Source organism: Caenorhabditis elegans, chromosome V, assembly GCF_000002985.6.
Source record: "Caenorhabditis elegans chromosome V".
Classification (NCBI taxonomy): domain Eukaryota; kingdom Metazoa; phylum Nematoda; class Chromadorea; order Rhabditida; family Rhabditidae; genus Caenorhabditis; species Caenorhabditis elegans.
The window spans coordinates 8,462,271-8,475,011 of NC_003283.11; the positions used below are offsets into that span (position 1 = coordinate 8,462,271).

The 12,741-nt window shown below is 35.1% G+C and overlaps 5 protein-coding genes and 1 non-coding gene across 7 annotated transcripts; 5 read left to right on the forward strand and 1 right to left on the reverse strand.

Moving 5' to 3' along the window:
- Positions 1 to 88: 88 nt before the first annotated feature.
- On the forward strand, positions 89 to 3,299 carry natc-1 (Protein MAK10 homolog). The gene is made up of 8 exons (NM_072778.8): positions 89 to 199; positions 246 to 385; positions 431 to 1,623; positions 1,674 to 1,897; positions 1,977 to 2,195; positions 2,286 to 2,580; positions 2,648 to 2,770; positions 2,816 to 3,299. Exons 1-8 carry the CDS (start codon positions 130 to 132, stop codon positions 2,949 to 2,951), a joined length of 2,400 nt encoding a protein of 799 aa, NP_505179.1. The 5' UTR covers positions 89 to 129; the 3' UTR covers positions 2,952 to 3,299.
- Positions 3,300 to 3,415: 116 nt separating this feature from the next.
- Positions 3,416 to 4,889, forward strand: mrps-2 (Small ribosomal subunit protein uS2m; the record flags this gene model as incomplete). The annotated part of the gene is made up of 4 exons (NM_072779.7): positions 3,416 to 3,487; positions 3,532 to 3,720; positions 3,918 to 4,118; positions 4,424 to 4,889. The coding sequence occupies 4 exons, from the start codon at positions 3,416 to 3,418 to the stop codon at positions 4,754 to 4,756; spliced, it is 795 nt and encodes a 264-aa protein (NP_505180.1). The 3' UTR covers positions 4,757 to 4,889.
- T23B12.13 lies at positions 4,198 to 4,286 on the forward strand. Its single transcript, NR_102042.1, has one exon. It is a non-coding gene; the product is annotated as a small nucleolar RNA T23B12.13 (small nucleolar RNA).
- Positions 4,890 to 4,994: 105 nt separating the features above from the next.
- mrpl-4 (Large ribosomal subunit protein uL4m) lies at positions 4,995 to 6,673 on the forward strand (the record flags this gene model as incomplete). The annotated part of the gene is made up of 3 exons (NM_072780.7): positions 4,995 to 5,573; positions 5,625 to 5,869; positions 6,487 to 6,673. 3 exons carry the CDS (start codon positions 4,995 to 4,997, stop codon positions 6,560 to 6,562), a joined length of 900 nt encoding a protein of 299 aa, NP_505181.1. The 3' UTR covers positions 6,563 to 6,673.
- A 96-nt stretch (positions 6,674 to 6,769) lies between these two features.
- phf-30 (PHD-type domain-containing protein) lies at positions 6,770 to 7,802 on the forward strand. Its single transcript, NM_072781.7, has 5 exons — positions 6,770 to 6,950; positions 7,000 to 7,215; positions 7,267 to 7,326; positions 7,375 to 7,545; positions 7,596 to 7,802. The coding sequence occupies exons 1-5, from the start codon at positions 6,783 to 6,785 to the stop codon at positions 7,683 to 7,685; spliced, it is 705 nt and encodes a 234-aa protein (NP_505182.1). The 5' UTR covers positions 6,770 to 6,782; the 3' UTR covers positions 7,686 to 7,802.
- Positions 7,743 to 8,972, reverse strand: gplb-1 (Glycoprotein hormone subunit beta domain-containing protein; the record flags this gene model as incomplete). 2 transcript variants are annotated; one of them, NM_001392563.1, is made up of 3 exons in its annotated part: positions 8,846 to 8,972; positions 8,036 to 8,182; positions 7,743 to 7,986 (listed from the first exon to the last, which is right to left on the reverse strand). In NM_001392563.1, exons 2-3 carry the CDS (start codon positions 8,144 to 8,146, stop codon positions 7,798 to 7,800), a joined length of 300 nt encoding a protein of 99 aa, NP_001380019.1. In that variant the 5' UTR covers positions 8,147 to 8,182; positions 8,846 to 8,972. The 2 variants fall into 2 exon arrangements, with proteins under 2 accessions (NP_001380019.1, NP_001367962.1); NM_001380708.2 differs by lacking the exon at positions 8,846 to 8,972 and adding an exon at positions 8,694 to 8,762 and having other exon boundaries at positions 7,798 to 7,986.
- Between the last annotated feature and the right edge of the window lie 3,769 nt (positions 8,973 to 12,741).

The following is a 12,741-nucleotide window of genomic DNA, read 5'->3' on the forward strand; positions in this document are numbered from 1 at the left end:
TGTTACGACACTCCAAAATAACGAGGTGCATGTTGTTTACCGTAAATCCCATTATCAGACATTGTTCTTAATTTTTTAACATTTCTCAGATTTCTTCAAAGTTTTCTAATATTCAGCTTTACGGGTCCAATGCCTGGTGCAATGGAATCTCCAAACGAAAGCGAAGACGTTTCCAAAACGTTTTTTAAACTTTGCGATGGTAATTTCTATAGGTTGGATATTATAATTTTTCTCAAAACGTTAAGGCTTGCGATTGGGCGAACTGGTAACCACAGAGCATTTTCGGCTCTCAGATGTCATGTCAGCAATTGAACTGGGAGAACCGAAAATGGACGTTGGAGTAGGATCAAAACACATTAAAACATTGAAAGAAGCGATTAGTGGGGTATTTTGTCAAATTTCATTATCGAAACTAAGTCAATAATTTCAGGGACTCTACGCCGACGATTATCCTTTTCAACTTGCAATTATGGATAGTACGTTAGCGATGGTTGTCGCTTGGCTCGAAGGAAGTGCACTTGGATCGACAGTCTGGACAAACGTGCTGCTTTCAAATGTGACTTTTGTTAAACATCCCGTTTTCCACCCATTCGCATCCGGCGTCAATCTTTTCATTCGAAATGCTCATGCACTTATCAACAGTGTTGGTAACCTAGAAGAGTTACCCGAAGATTTCAATCCACAAATGCTCTTCAGTCATCAGAGATGGGCTCCTCGCAGAGTCGTCGTTCAGCTTATGCGAGAACAGGTTACATTGCTCGGTACTACTGGAAGAAAGTGGAGAGAGTCAGCATTCAGTAAACAGGCGTACGATATTTGCTGTGCTGTTGCATCCCGTCTTGAAATGTTTATTATGCTTTTGGAAATTATTGGCTTATTGGTTGCACCAGAAATTGAAGATCCTAACTTCGATCACAAAGTTCATCTGGGGGATTTCTATGTTCACGAAAAAGAATATGAAGGAGCCGAAGAGAATTCTGACGAAAAATCAGAAGAATCCACGTCTGATCCAACGCCTTCAAGTGAAGCAAAATCGGAAACCACAGAGAAGAAAGAACAGAAAAGTAATGATGAAGCAACAGATGAAACTGATCAAAATGATGATGAAAATGTAGGCGACGACGAAGATGAAGATGATATGAAACAATTCAAGCCCAATTTTGGATTCGCCTCGATTTTGGCTGAAAGACTGTGCAAGGTCACAAAGGCTTATGCGGAAACAGTTAAATTAGGAAGAAGAGCACCCGACAATATTGATGGTGATGGTGACTACCTATGGCTTGGCGCATATGAACCAAAAACTTGTATACGAATGATCCCGGCATGCTTCCCTCGAAAAATCAAGGTTCCATCAAGACAAGAAGCTGCTGATTGGTGGGTGAAGTGTGCTGAAAGAATATATCACCTATGCATTGTCACTCCAAAAACTTCAAAAGATTTGAACTATTTGTTCTACTTTGCGAGAACTTTCGGTCAGAATGCATGCGTCTTCACCAGATCTCTTCTTCAAATTTGCATGTTCCCAGTCGACAACCATCTGTGTGGTGATGAGAATCGATCAATTGCTGACGCCGTTGAATACTCACTGAGCAACTGCTTCTGCCCACAAATTCTTGATAGAGTGTGAGTACTTCTCAACAAGAATACATCACGAACTTATCTCATTATTTCAGATCTCCTGTTTACAAAGATCAAACTGCTCAAAGTCTATATGTGTTATTTTTGAATCACATGTCAAAACTCGCAATCACCGTCTATGGTAGTTTTGGATGCAATTTATCCCGTCAAAGAGATCGTCTTGAGATGGCCATTGAAGATCTTGGTCAAATCCATTCATATGCTGGACGACTGGAAGAGCGAACTGATGAAGTATTGCTTAGCGGAAAAATGGTTACTGGTAAGATAATTTAAAATTAAAAAAATTATGTTAAAAATTATTCTAAATTCCCAGTAATTCCACAAATAAATCATTGCAGCAAAAGAGCAGAACTACTCATATCACTCAGTGGCTACATTTGTGTTTCACAATCTTCTTGCAATCATTAACCATTATTTCGAACTTGGATTTCGAATGGACCTTTACGTTCCTTACGAGTTCCCATACATTTACTGGTTTATTGGTTCAGTTCAAGCACATTGGATGAGAACAACTTTGGAACGGAGTCAAGAAATTCAGCTGAACGTTTATCAAGCAAGTTAGTGAAAACCATCAAATTGTTACAGTTAGGGTTCAAAAAATTTATTGAACAAAGACATGAAGCCGTTTTCTGTTATGCACTTTCCAGATCCACTGAGAGAGACTAAAAACAAAAAACTGTGGGAAGAGAGATGTAAACTTGGAGAAGAGTTGAAACGTCGTGTCGCTGCTCATCAATTCAGTGTTCTCAATCAAATCGCAATTTCAATGATTTCTGATGGAGTTGTGAGACTGACAGTTGTTCTGATTCGTAAAGGAATCATCAAGATGCCGAAGGGTGGAGATGATGCTGAAAAACTAAGATTCGAAAGACGATTCGAACCATTCGACTCACTTGGGCCTCCAGTTCGTGTGGATTACGAACGTTTTAAAAGTGATTCGGGGTAAGCGTTTACTGCGTTTTTAAAAAATGTCATTTTATGGGTATACAAATAATTATTCGCATTTCAGAATTGACCAAATGTATGAAGACAAGATTGAGACACTGATCGATCAAGCTCAGAAAAGTTTCAATGAAGCACGTGAACATCTCGAAAAAATCGATAACTCTGTGGAGCAAAATCGCGAAATGATGTTGGTTGATGCTGTTTGGTCGTTTAAAAATCTTCTTATTTCCAGGCAATTGATCCACGTGGCGAAATCGAACATTATTGCTTGCAGAGTTCTGAAACTTGATTTGACGGACAGAAATGTCGTTTGGTCGTTTTCAGAAGAGATTCCAATGTTTCCATGTCTAAAAATTAGCAAAAAGTGATGACAACTCTACTCTTGTTTGCCAATTATTGCTGCGATCTCTCCAACAGTCACAATCCATCAGTAGATTCAGAAATATTCAAGAATCATCTCAATAGAATGCCATAAGTCCCCCGTGTTTTTCTTTCATGTATTTTATATAATCAGCTAAATAATTATTCATATTTCGATTTTTGTTTTCATATTTTATTGATTGAGTAATTCAGACTAGTGAACCCCGCCTCCCCGTCTTCTTTCCTTTCATAGCACACGAATTTTCTCGGTTGGTACAGTACATTCACATTGTTCTCAGAGATATCGAAATACATTTCAAATCAAATTTTATGCTTCTATGAACTTGTTTGTTTTCAGTTTGCAAAATATCTTTGAATTATCGATTCTTTGGTTTCTGTATCCAAATTGATTATTACTTATTTTCTAACTTACTAGTTACTTACCATGTTTTCTTTCAACACGAATTTCCAGATGAGACGAGTTGTAGCAGCTGCAATCCGTACAGAAAGAGCCTTCTCGACACGATTTTCCGCGTCGCAGCAGGTAACCATTTACCAAAAATATAATTTAGAATTCTTTGTTTCCAGAAACCAGTTGCATCTACTTCATCATCGTCGTCTGTTCCGGATCGTGCAACTCTTGAAAAAGGAACAGTCCAGCCAACAGTGTTGAAGCCATTCGTTTCCGCGTCACTTCAACATGAAGATTTATTTAATTTTGAAAAAATGGTCCATATCGATGAGATGTTTAAAGCAAGACTTCACTACGGACATAAGGTAGTCTATTTAAAGAAAGGCGGTTCTAACTGTTAAAAAAAATGAATGAAATACGTTTAAAAGTCGATTTCCCAATTTTCTTTTCTTCGAAAATTGCACTGGAAAATTACGAAAAAAACTTCGGGATTTTTTCGCATTTTTTAAAATTTATTTTAAGCTTGAGAAGTTGAATTAACAACTAATATAATTTTTTTTAGGTCGGAACAGTAAACAACAATATGAAGTGGGCCCTGTACGGTGAACGTCTTGGAGTTTGCCTCTTCGACCTCGATATTACCAAAAAATATCTCGTCAGAGCTCTAAATTTCGTTGCTCATGTGTCATTGCGCGGTGGAATGATTCTTTTTGTCACTTCCAATCGAGACACCATGTTTGATGTTGAGAAGGCAGCAGATGAGGTGAGACAGTGTGCATGGTGGTGTAGGGGTGAGAACACCAATCTATTGGAAAATGATTCATGGTTCGAGTTTTCATAACAGCAGTGATGTGAACATACTTTGATCCGATAATTAATAATCTTGCGAGATTATTTGTTTCTGCGGAATTTGCGATCCTGAGCTGTTTTTTTTTATTCAGAAAATATTCACCATTGTTTTCTAGTTGTGAATGTTACTGTAAAAATGTATGTCTTTTAAACAGTAATCTTTAAAAATCAAGCAAAAAAATTTTACAAAAAAAAATTTGAAAAGGTGTTATTTTCCAGGTTGGGCAATACTCTCACGTTCGAAAGTGGCAATCAGGAACTCTAACGAACACTCGACAACTTCTCGGAGCTTCAGTTCGACTTCCAGATGCTGTCTGCTTCCTGTCAACCCTCACATCACTCGGCGAAAACCATCCAGCCATCGTTGAAGCCGCAAAAATGGCGATTCCCACAATTGGAGTAGTTGACTCGAATTCGGATCCGGCTTACTTGACATATTTGGTTCCTGCAAACGATGATACACCACAATCCACTGAATATTTGCTCAGAATGTTCAAGGAAGCCGTTCGAAAAGGACAAGAAGAACGAAAACGTCAGCAGCAAGGAAAATAAATTTTAATTTTTAGTATTTAGTTTCAAGATTTCAAAATTTTTGATTAGATCTTTTGTTTTCCTTGTTTTCTGATTGTTTCTTCATTTTCTAAATATCCAGTTGTTTACCTATTTAAAAAATCAAAATATTGCTTTCAAATCGTAATTTTGAATCACTACTGTAAACGAACAGTGTTAGAACATATCTTTCTTTTTTTTTGGTTTTTTAAAATTATTTATACACCTTATCCCTTTTCAGATGCTCTCCAGGCAGCTGCGTTTTTTAATTTCAAGTCGAGCATTCTCATCGGCTGTTCAGGATGTTTCCTCGACTTCATCTGGCGAATCCATCGATACACGAAGAGAATTATGGCGAAAACCAGAAAATCCATTCATCAAAACTCCACAAGCTTGGGTTTCAAATTTGGATACCATCGAAGATGAGAAGCTCGGACTCGTGGATCTCCATCCAGACATTTTCAGAACATCACCGCGTATCGATATTCTACACCGTAACCTCACGTGGCAAAGTGTATATCGAAATGTGCAAATGACGAAAATGTTGACAAAAGCTGAAATGCCCGGAGGGGGTAGAAAGCCGTGGCCTCAAAAGAAGACTGGACGGGCTCACGTTGGTTCTATTCGTTCCCCACAATTTATTCGAGGAGGTTTCGCAAATGGTGTTCGTGGACCGAGAACGTGGTTCTACATGCTTCCAGACGCAGTCAGAATTCAGGGACTTTGTGTTGCTCTCACTCTAAAGCACACACAAGACGATTTGCATATTGTTGACAAAATTCAAAACTTACAGAATGGAGACCCTAAATATTGGATTGATGTAAGTTATCTATAGAAAAATCATTTTCTGTTTTAATTTCAAAAATTCCAGCTTTGCGAAGCTCGAAACTACGGATACTCTGTTCTTTTCGTTGATGATTGTGATGAGATTAGCGGTGGACTTGCTGAAGCTCAACAAGCTCTTCCGTGGCTCAATGTGATGCCAGTGTATGGTCTGAATTGCTTCTCATTAATGAAATACGATACTATTGTTCTGTCACGAAGTGCATTGGAAAGAGTTGAAGAACGACTTCTCACACAAATGCATAGAGCTGGGCCGATGAATAAGAAATACAGGTTAATATTTGGAAAATTAACAATTAAAAAACGTCACTTGTGTAGCACAGGGCTGGGACCAAAAAAATAATTTTGGATCAAAAAACAAAACAATTTAAATTTGCGAAAAACCAAAAAAAATTGAATTACTTTTCAAAAAACGCTGATAATTGAAAAATGTTTCGGTTTTTTGGTTTCAAAACCAAAAAATCAATTTTTCGTCAAAATACCAAAATAACCAATAAGGATACAGCCCTGGTGTAGCAGCAACGCTTTTTTCTTGAAATGAAACTTATTGAAAAACAATATTTTAAAAATTTTGAAAAAAATAGAAATAAAAGTAAACGAAAAAAAACAAAATAATACCAAGGTAACCGGTTAAAAATGTTTTTAGTTTTCATTTTTCCGATATTTCGAAACGAATTTTTGATTTTTCGAGAAATAGTCATCAGCATAAACAAAGTTAGAATTGCGTTTTATGGGTAACTTCCCGAACATTTTGTTCCCCGATTTTTAAAAATCGAACATATTTGTTTTAGATTTTGCAGTTTTTATTTTCTCAGAAAAAATCGAAAAGCCACTACACAAGTGAAAAAATTACTCCCAAAGAACTTTAGAGATAAATGGGAAATTTTCAGATATATGGACTACAAGGACAAGATTCTTCAAGAGGCGGAAGCAGAAGAGGATCCATTGATGCCACCAGTTGTTTGATTCGATATTTTGTTTTTTTGTAATTTAGAATTTTTAATAGGCTTATTTTTCTTTTTGTTTTTGATTGTTATTCTTATTATAAAAGTATCCTGAAAATAAAAATACAGAATTTCTATTCAAAATGTTTCAAAAATTGTTCAAAGTTCAATCCGTTCTATTTCCTCCTCGTTCTCACCAATGAGAAAAAAACGAATCAAAAATTTTCAGATTTTAAATAAAGATGACAGACGTTGATGATGATATTCTGATGATTGATGAGAAACAAGACACGTCAGAATCTCCTGAAGAAGAAAAATTCGATGCGAATGCATACATTTCGACACTCATCAAGTTTATGAAATCTATCGATAAAAGCACTGATAAAGAATTTTCTGAATTGGTTGCCAAGGTTTCATGAAATATGAATTGTGAAATCAATATCTCATCCATTTTTTCAGACATGGTCACTTTCTTCCAGCACAAACAACTTTTACACAGATTCTTTCACAATGGATTCGGGTAATGTTTCGAAACTCAATCCAAATATGCTGAATCCACAAAAACGAATTGCCGGAACTCAACGATTGATGTATGCTCCTCCACAGATTTTAAATAAATCTGGATTTGTAATAGACAAGTCTGGTGCTTCATCGTCCTCTGCTCCTGGTGGAATGGTAAGGGATTTTTAATTTTGGATCTATTTTCAAAATAAATTATGTTTTCAGAAGAAATTGAAGAAACTAGTGCCAGTTATTGACGATTCAATCTATTGTACAAGTGAACAGGTAAAATAATTAAATAAACAAATGTTATCATAAATATATATTTTCCAGCCCTGTGCAGTATGCCACGGAGTCTCATTAGCTGGAAATCAAGTTCTCGCTTGTAGAAGATGTCGAGATTGTTACCACATGGCATGCAGTATCCCTACAGTTTCGATTGAAGAAGCATCGGAACCTAGTTTCAAATATTACTGCAAAACATGTCTCGTTTCAAAGAAAGTTGTGAGTTTCTTGAAAGTCATTTTTTCTTTCACCTTTTTGAAATTTTTCAGATAGACTCCAATCGGTCACGATCCCCAAGTCCAGCGAAACTTGATGCGAAACGAATGAAAATGGGACGAGACAGAACGACAAAATTGTGAATTGATTATTCCACGATCTATTTATATTAAAAATTAACCCTGTATTTGATTAAAACAAGCATACACAAAACTTTTATTTATTCGATGAATTTTTGAATGAATGTATGATAATTTATGAATGATGTTGTTCAAGTGGAACTGCAGAACATTCACAATCAGTTCCATGTGGAACCATTACAAACTTGACACTCTCATCGGCTCCATCATCACAATCATCAAGAACTACTTTTCGAGTTGAAGTGGTGACCAATGTGCACACTTTACTATTTTGAACTCGTGGTGGAAAGCCATGGGTGCCACTCTGAAATTTAATTGGATTATTTTTGAATCGGAAAAAAAAGGAAATTCACCTCGCTAGTCTTACAGTAACCCTTGCAAAATGGCAATTCCACGTTTCCTCGGCATTCTTTTCCATTTGCATCAACTTGACGAAGTGGATTGAATCCTGGGACCAATCGCATTGCAAACTCGCATTCTTTTCCAGATTCAACCGAAATCTGAATTTAAAAATCACACTTTTGCTTTTAAATTAGTTGGAGATGTGATGCTTATTACCCAAGCGCGAAATTATTCCGATTTGCGCAAAAATTACGGTAACCGGTCTCGACACGACTTTTTTTGTTAAATACAATCGAGTGTGTGCCTTTAAAGAGTACTGTAACTTCAAATTTTTGTTGCAGAATTTTTATCGATTTTACATAGTTTTTCTAAAGATTTGTTGAAAATATTGAATATTTTTTTATTTTTATCTAATAGCTATGAAAAGTCGACAAAAGTTCCGCAGCAACGAAAGTTTAAAGTTACAGTACTCTTTAAAGGCACACACCCATTTTTACCTAATAAAAAAATTCGTGTCGAGACCGGGCACCGTATTTTTGGCCTAAAATTCGGAAAATTTCGCGCCTGGTTAATACTTAAATTTGGAAAAACTATCTGATCAATATTAAAAATTTTGTTAGAATATTGTTACATATTAAATTCATTTTAGAAGATATTTCAAAAAGTTACCAAAAATATATGAAGTATAGTGATCACGGGAAATATAAGCATTTTTTTCAAAAGAGCTTAACGTCAACAATGAAAAATAGTTCTAGGAGCTCAGAAATAGTTGTGGATCTAATTTGAAATTGTTAGCAGATGCCAAAGAGCACCACACCCACCACCAGAACACATTGTTTTCACCAACAAAAAAGACGCTCACAGCTCCAGATTGCACGAAAAGACGGGCGGGAAGAATTTAATTTGGAATCGAGAAGGCAAGAAATTCATCTCCGGAGCATCACATTTTCAGAAACAATGAATTTTGGATAAAAAGTGAAGGAAAAGGAAAAGAAGAGAAAAAGAAGGAGAAGACAGAGAGAAGAATCAGTGGTCAAAACCACACCCATTTGCCATTCTTTTTAGTTTTGATATATGAGATATATTCATATCAATCTAATCATTCTGATGACTTTATGACAACATCTTCCAACTTGATAATGTTTTTTGCAATTAACAAAATAATGATCACTTTCTGCATAAATTTTTTATTTTCTTTCTCGAAAAAATTTTCCCCGTACTTTTAATTTTTGAAATCAATGTATTACATACCCTATTCCTAAATTTTGAAACCGAATTCTTAGTATTAAATTTGTTAAATTTATATTCTTCTTTCTTTTTTCTTCCTGTTGAATGTTTTATTCGAGAGTTCCAAGATTATTTCGAGAAAATTTTTGTAGCAGTTACATGTATCTCAGATTTATGAATTTCTCGAAATGCGATTCATATAGTAATCCATTTTTCTCCTGAAAATTCTAAAAGGAGGTGCATAGAAAAATTAGGGCAAACCCTCATTAACTAATAGTCTAATTTACTAAATCACTCGTTTACGTAAGTGGCACTTTTACTTCGACGTCTAATTTACTAGCGATTTCACTTTCTCTCGTTTACTGAAAAAGAGTTCATTTACTTCAAGGTCTAATTTACTCATTTTTTACTCTCAGTCATTTACTAAGAAATAGTTCATTTACTTTGAACTCAGATTTACTAACTTGCTGACATTTTCTAGTTTACTAGTAGTATATGGACATTTTTCTGCATCATGTATTGTTCTTACATTAAACACATTTGTGATTAATTCGTAAAGAAAAAGAACTGAAGTATAATAATTTTTTTTTTATTTCCGCAAATTCCCTGTCACACCGCTTTTTTTCAGGAACCTCGTTTTCATCAAAACTTTTGATTTATCGAAATGAGAAGAGGATGTACATTGCAACTTGTCAACTTAAGCTACTAGTTGTTTAATTGTCCAGTTTTTGTGGCAAACACTCATTGACTACCTTCTCTTTGACTACCTTTTGCTCTTTGACTACCTTAGAATATTGACTACCTTTCGGCTCATTGACTACCTTTTGCTCTTTGACTACCTTAGATCATTGACTACCTTTCGGCTCATTGACTACCTTTATCTAATTTTTCAGAATTTTCAGTTTTTTTCCGCTTTCAGTTTTTTCCGCCGCAATCAGAAATTTCAAGAACATGTTAGTTTTTGATGTCTAAGAAGGTTGTGCTCTTTCTCATTTCCTGAAATTCCGGAAAAATGGAGATGAGATCTGATGTATAAATGCTCATTGACTTCCTTCAAATGCTCTTTGACTACCTCTATCTAATAAAATTTTCCAAAATTTTTTTTGAAAACTTTTCAAAATTTGATCAGAAAAATGCAATGTTTGTAGTTTTTTCTAGTTTGGATGTTCTGCACACGATTGCAGACGAAAACCTGAGGTATAGTAGAATCCCTAAGCTCAAAAAACGCACTCACTTCGGATGCTGATATCTCCGTTGAAAATTTTTTTATGACAAAGTGATCAACTACAAAGTTGTTTATCTTAATCTAAAGTACAACTTTGTAGTTGAATGTCTTTTATCAAAAAATTTGTTGGTCGAGATAAAGTTGTGTAAAGTTCGGCACCTTCATGCTTGTATTTTCTTCTTCTTTTTCTGTTCATATCTCAACCAACAATTTTTTTGATAAAAAACTATTAACTACAAAATTGTACTTTATATTAAGATAAACAACTTTGTAGTTGATCACTTTGTCATAAAAAATTATTACACTGAGATATCAGCATCCGAAGTGAGTGCGTTTTTTGAATTTTGAGGTTCTACTATACCTCAGGTTTTAGTCAGAACATCTAAACTAGATAAACTACAAACATTGCATTTTTCTATAACATCTGATCAAATTTTGAAAAGTTTTCAAAAAACTATCCTATGCTAAAACCCCAACTATCCTATGCTAAAACCTTTGAAATATGCTTATGCTGACATTTTGAATATGCTTATGCTGACGTGCGCTTATGCTGACAAGAGCTCTCACGAGAATTTCGTGATCCAAAAAACACATTGAAAGCTTATATCAGGACACTTGACGATGTAAAAGAAAACTGAACCTATCCAGATTCGAACCAGCAATGACTGTATCTGAAGACCGTGCCCTTAACCACTACACCAAAAGGGCGAGAGGTGCGCGCGTTCTCAAGGAATATATGAAATCAGTCGAGCTGTATGACAACTAGAGCTTCTCTCGATTGGAAGATATCTAGTACTTGAAAATGTGTTCATAAAGATTGGAACTACTACAGAATAAGTCATTAAGTTATTTTCTGTTCCTATTGTTCAGTTTCTACAAGAAATCTATTCCACATTAACTTTTGTTGTGAATTTGAACCTTCCGTTGGCCTAAAATACTTCTGGAGAGCTACTTTTTTCGAGAGTATTCTTAAGTTTTCTACAAATTCAACTTGTTGGATAATCGGGAACTTCTCTGATTCCTCGAAAATACTGTTGTTTAAAAAAAAATTTTGGCCTAAATTTTTTTCCTCAAAAACACCTTCATTCTGGTATTTTCTAGGAGCATATGCCATCTGTATTGTTTAATAAATTTTTTTGCTTCAAAAGCTCTGTTTTTGTGCTTAAAACTCTCATTTTTGTCGCTTTCTTAATTTAAAACATGGAAATTAAAAACATTTCGGAGTACGGTACACATCGGTGTTTGCGTACCTTTGCGTATCGTGCATTTAATTCGACGACATTTGTATATTTTTAAATGCAAAAATCAACGAAAAAGTTCTTTTTTTAGCACAAAAACAGATCTTTTGAAGCAACAAAAAAATATTAAACAATACAGATGACATATGCTCCTAGAAAATACCAGAATGAAGGTGTTTTTGAGGAAAAAAATTTAGGCCAAAATTTTTTTTTAAACAGTATTTTCGAGGAATCAGAGAAGTTCCCGATTATCCAACAAGTTGAATTTGTAGAAAACTTAAGAATACTCTCGAAAAAAGTAGCTCTCCAGAAGTATTTTAGGTCAACGGAAGGTTCAAATTCACAACAAAAGTCAATGTGGAATAGATTTCTTGTAGAAACTGAACAATAGGAACAGAAAATAACTTAATGACTTATTCTGTAGTAGTTCCAATCTTTATGAACACATTTTCAAGTACTAGATATCTTCCAATCGAGAGAAGCTCTAGTTGTCATACAGCTCGACTGATTTCATATATTCCTTGAGAACGCGCGCACCTCTCGCCCTTTTGGTGTAGTGGTTAAGGGCACGGTCTTCAGATACAGTCATTGCTGGTTCGAATCTGGATAGGTTCAGTTTTCTTTTACGTCGTCAAGTGTCCTGATATAAGCTTTCAATGTGTTTTTTGGATCACGAAATTCTCGTGAGAGCTCTTGTCAGCATAAGCGCACGTCAGCATAAGCATATTCAAAATGTCAGCATAAGCATATTGCAAAGGTTTTAGCATAGGACAGTTGGCAATGAGGTTTTTTTTTTTTTTTTTACCCCTTACAAAAATTTTCAAAATTTTTTTCAAAACTTTTTTTGAAAACATTTCAAAATTTGATCAGATGTTATAGAAAAATGCAATGTTTGTAGTTTATCTAGTTTAGATGTTCTGAACACGAATTCTGACTAAAACCTGAGGTATAGTAGAACCTCAAAATTCAAAAAACGCACTCACTTCGGATGCTGATATCTCAGTGTAATAATTTTTTATGACAAAGT

Bases quoted from the DNA above. Each gene is read 5' to 3' on its own strand.
- natc-1 (NM_072778.8), top strand. From the start codon at position 130: ATGCCTGGTGCAATGGAATCTCCAAACGAAAGCGAAGACGTTTCCAAA. The intron at 200-245 runs GTAATTTCTATA...CAAAACGTTAAG, and splicing joins GTTTTTTAAACTTTGCGATG to GCTTGCGATTGGGCGAACTG. The intron at 2,196-2,285 runs GTTAGTGAAAAC...TGCACTTTCCAG, and splicing joins GCTGAACGTTTATCAAGCAA to ATCCACTGAGAGAGACTAAA.
- phf-30 (NM_072781.7), top strand. From the start codon at position 6,783: ATGACAGACGTTGATGATGATATTCTGATGATTGATGAGAAACAAGAC. The intron at 6,951-6,999 runs GTTTCATGAAAT...CCATTTTTTCAG, and splicing joins TTTCTGAATTGGTTGCCAAG to ACATGGTCACTTTCTTCCAG. The intron at 7,216-7,266 runs GTAAGGGATTTT...TTATGTTTTCAG, and splicing joins CCTCTGCTCCTGGTGGAATG to AAGAAATTGAAGAAACTAGT.